This window comes from Gopherus flavomarginatus, chromosome 8 (genome assembly GCF_025201925.1).
Source record: "Gopherus flavomarginatus isolate rGopFla2 chromosome 8, rGopFla2.mat.asm, whole genome shotgun sequence".
Classification (NCBI taxonomy): domain Eukaryota; kingdom Metazoa; phylum Chordata; order Testudines; family Testudinidae; genus Gopherus; species Gopherus flavomarginatus.
The window spans coordinates 107,061,519-107,064,423 of record NC_066624.1 but is presented as its reverse complement, the minus strand read 5'-3'; the positions used below and the strand labels follow the sequence as shown (position 1 = coordinate 107,064,423).

Sequence of the window (2,905 nt, the reverse complement as noted above, 5' to 3'; positions counted from 1 at the left end):
TGGCACCAGGACCAGGAAGCTCATGCAAGAAAGATGGAGCAAAAATGTCTCTCGACAGCAAAATGATCACTGTCTTTTGTATTATAGTCCATCCATGTCGGAACCTCTGCCTTCCATTCAGCACTGCTGGCTTTGGATTTGCTTCCGATCTGCTGGTATTTTGCAAACTGGATAGGGATGAGGAGGAGTGGGGATGGATGGATGAATGAGTTAGAAAATGGGGGTGGGTCTGAAATACAGAAGAGGGGTGATTGCACACACAGTGAGCCTGCTACAGCTGGAGAGGTGTGTGCCTATGCAGGGGTTAGATACACAGCCACTTGGAAAGAGACAGAGAAAGGTGTAAAGTGCATGGCTACAGGAGCCCGCTTGGAGATGAGAACGCTAGGCGATCCCAAGGGCTCTGCGCTCCCAGGGGAACAGCACCTCTACATCGTGGCATGGGGAAGGGGGGGGCTCAGAGGGGCTGGGGAGAGGGGAATGGGAGAGGAGAAGGTGCTGGAATGGACAGCTCCCTGGAAATGGCGTTGGAATGAACATCTCCCAGGGAGGGTGCTGGAATGGACAGCTCCCCGGGAGCGCGCTGGAATGGACAGTTCCCGGGAGCGCGCTGGAAGTGGCGTTGGAATGGACAGCTCTCCGGGAGCGCGCTGGAATGGATAGTTCCCCGGGTGGGCGCTGAAATGGATAGTTCCCCGGGAGCGCGCTGGAAGTGGCGCTGGAATGGACAGTTCCCTGGGAGCGCGCTGGAAGTGGCGCTGGAATGGAGAGCTCCCCGGGTGGGCGCTGAAATGGACAGTTCCCCGGGAGCGCGCTGGAAGTGGCGCTGGAATGGACAGTTCCCCGGGAGCGCGCTGGAAGTGGCGCTGGAATGGAGAGCTCCCCGGGAGGGCGCTGGAAGTGGCGCTGGAATGGACAGTTCCCCGGGAGCGCGCTGGAATGGACAGTTCCCTGGGAGCGCGCTGGAAGTGGCGCTGGAATGGAGAGCTCCCCGGGAGGGCGCTGGAAGTGGCGCTGGCCCTGGATAGCGCCTCAGCAGCCGGCTTCTCCATTCTGAAGGGAGGGGGGTTGTGAGGGCAGGAGGTGGTGCTGACAAACGTGGGCATGGCGCCCTGGAAATCTGGACAGGACTGGATGGCCAAATCCCTTTGTCCCATTGCTCTCGGTTGGATGCTGAGGAGGGTGAGATGGCCCCATCCGTTACCGCCTCGGGCTGGGGTCTGGGTTGGGGGTGGAAGGTGTCGCCAGCAGCCTCATCTCCTTCCTTTGCTTTCCTCGTTGACCACAGTCCGACAAACATGCACGGCCAAAAGTGCTTAAATCAGTGATCAGAGTCTGCAGCTCAGTGCAGGCGCCTCCTGTGCCAGCTTATACCCCAGAGGGCGACTTGTCTGTCATCCCCTTCAGCACCTCGTCTATTCTATCATCTTCGATCACCACTGCGGGGGGGGACAAGCACACAGTCAGGACACAGGAGCAGGAGCCCCTAAGCAAGGCTGGGCTGGCAGAGATGGCCCCGGGGGGGTTGGGCTCGCAGTATGTGCCTTCCCCTATGCCCTCACCCACCCACAAGCCAACATCTGCTGGAGAAATACCGCCCCAGGAAAATGGCTTCCGGAGCGAGCCCCTTGCCTGCCCCGGCGCAGAGCGAGCTACGGTGGTTCAGGAAGACCGCAGCCGGGGGCAGGAGCGGGAGACGCGGGCACAGGATGCGGCTGGGGGGCGGGAGGGGGGAGCCCCAGCAGCGACACTGGGAGGGTGGCGCGGACAATGGGGAGCCCTGGCTGGGGAGGGGAGCAGTGCAGCGACCCAGCCCGGCGCTTAGGACTGGAGGCACTGGGGCAAGGTCCCTCTGAGTCGGGGTGGGGCAGGCGGCAGCTGAGCCCCAGGGTTTGCCATGGAGGGGGGGCGGCTCCGTTCCCCTTCCCTGAGCCTGGGGCGACCCTTCCCCACTGCGGATCAGGGTGGAGGGGGGTTCCAGAGCCACTCTTGCCAGCGGGGAGGGCAGGGCGCGCTTACCTCTCTTGGCCCTGCCGATCTGCCCCAGCTTGGGGGGCCGCTTGGCCTGGTTGCCCCCGAAGAAGGAGTTGGTGTCCTGGAGCCGGCAGCTGAAGGAGATCTCGCTGACTTCGGAGTCGGTGCCGTAGCGGGCCACCTTCTCCTCGCTGTAGGGGAGGATCTCGGACATGCTGGCAGCTGCCTGGGTCCTGCGGGGCGGCCGGAGAGCGCGATCCAGCGGCGGAGCCGGGCTGGCGAGGGAGTGCGGAGCGCTGCAGCCTGCCGAGCTGTCTGTGCACAGGGCTGGGGCAGCCCTACATCATAAAGGAAACCCGGGCGGAAGAATGAAGTCATGCATCCGGGGCTGGTGCGCTGAGGGCCCTGCTCTGGAAGGTCCTCCCCCCCGCGCTCCCCTCCCCCGCCCCCCCGCCCCCGGCTGCGCGGGGGAAGGGAGGAGGGTGACATCAAGAGGCAAGTGCGGAATGACAATGAGATTGCAGCAAAAGCGGAGGGGAGGAGTCCGGGGTCCCTGCCTCTCCCCCCGGCCCCGCTCTAGGGGCAGCGCTCTCTGTGATCCCCCCCGGGGGGGGAGGCTGCTTCAGCCAGACACCCGATGGCAACCTAGCCGCCCCGCCTCTGTATGCCCCCCGTTCCTCCTCCGGCCCTTCCCTCTCTGAATCCCGCTCCCCTCCCCCGTACCTTTCCCGGCCCTTTCCTGCCCCTCTGTGTACCTACCCCAGCCGTTTTCTGGCCAGTCTGTGTCTTCCCTGGCCCCCGTTTGTTCCCCACTGTGCCTCCCCACTCTGTGTCTCCCCCATCCCCATGCCTCCCACTGCCTTTTCCTCCCCCCGTGTGCCTCCCCCAGCCGTTTCCTGCCCCCTCTGTCTTCCTCACCCCTCCAGTCCCT

At 64.0% G+C, this 2,905-nt stretch overlaps 1 protein-coding gene across 1 annotated transcript; it reads right to left on the bottom strand.

Annotated features, from left to right (window-relative positions):
- Window positions 1-604: 604 nt before the first annotated feature.
- Window positions 605-2,326, bottom strand: CAMK2N2 (calcium/calmodulin dependent protein kinase II inhibitor 2). The gene is made up of 2 exons (XM_050964319.1): window positions 2,020-2,326; window positions 605-1,439 (listed from the first exon to the last, which is right to left on the bottom strand). Exons 1-2 carry the CDS (start codon window positions 2,186-2,188, stop codon window positions 1,369-1,371), a joined length of 240 nt encoding a protein of 79 aa, XP_050820276.1. The 5' UTR covers window positions 2,189-2,326; the 3' UTR covers window positions 605-1,368.
- Window positions 2,327-2,905: the final 579 nt, after the last annotated feature.

Coding starts and splice junctions, on each gene's coding strand:
- CAMK2N2 (XM_050964319.1), bottom strand. CDS start 2,188: ATGTCCGAGATCCTCCCCTACAGCGAGGAGAAGGTGGCCCGCTACGGC. Junction 1,440..2,019: donor GATCGGCAGGGCCAAGAGAG/GTAAGCGCGCCC, acceptor CCCCCCCCGCAG/TGGTGATCGAAGATGATAGA.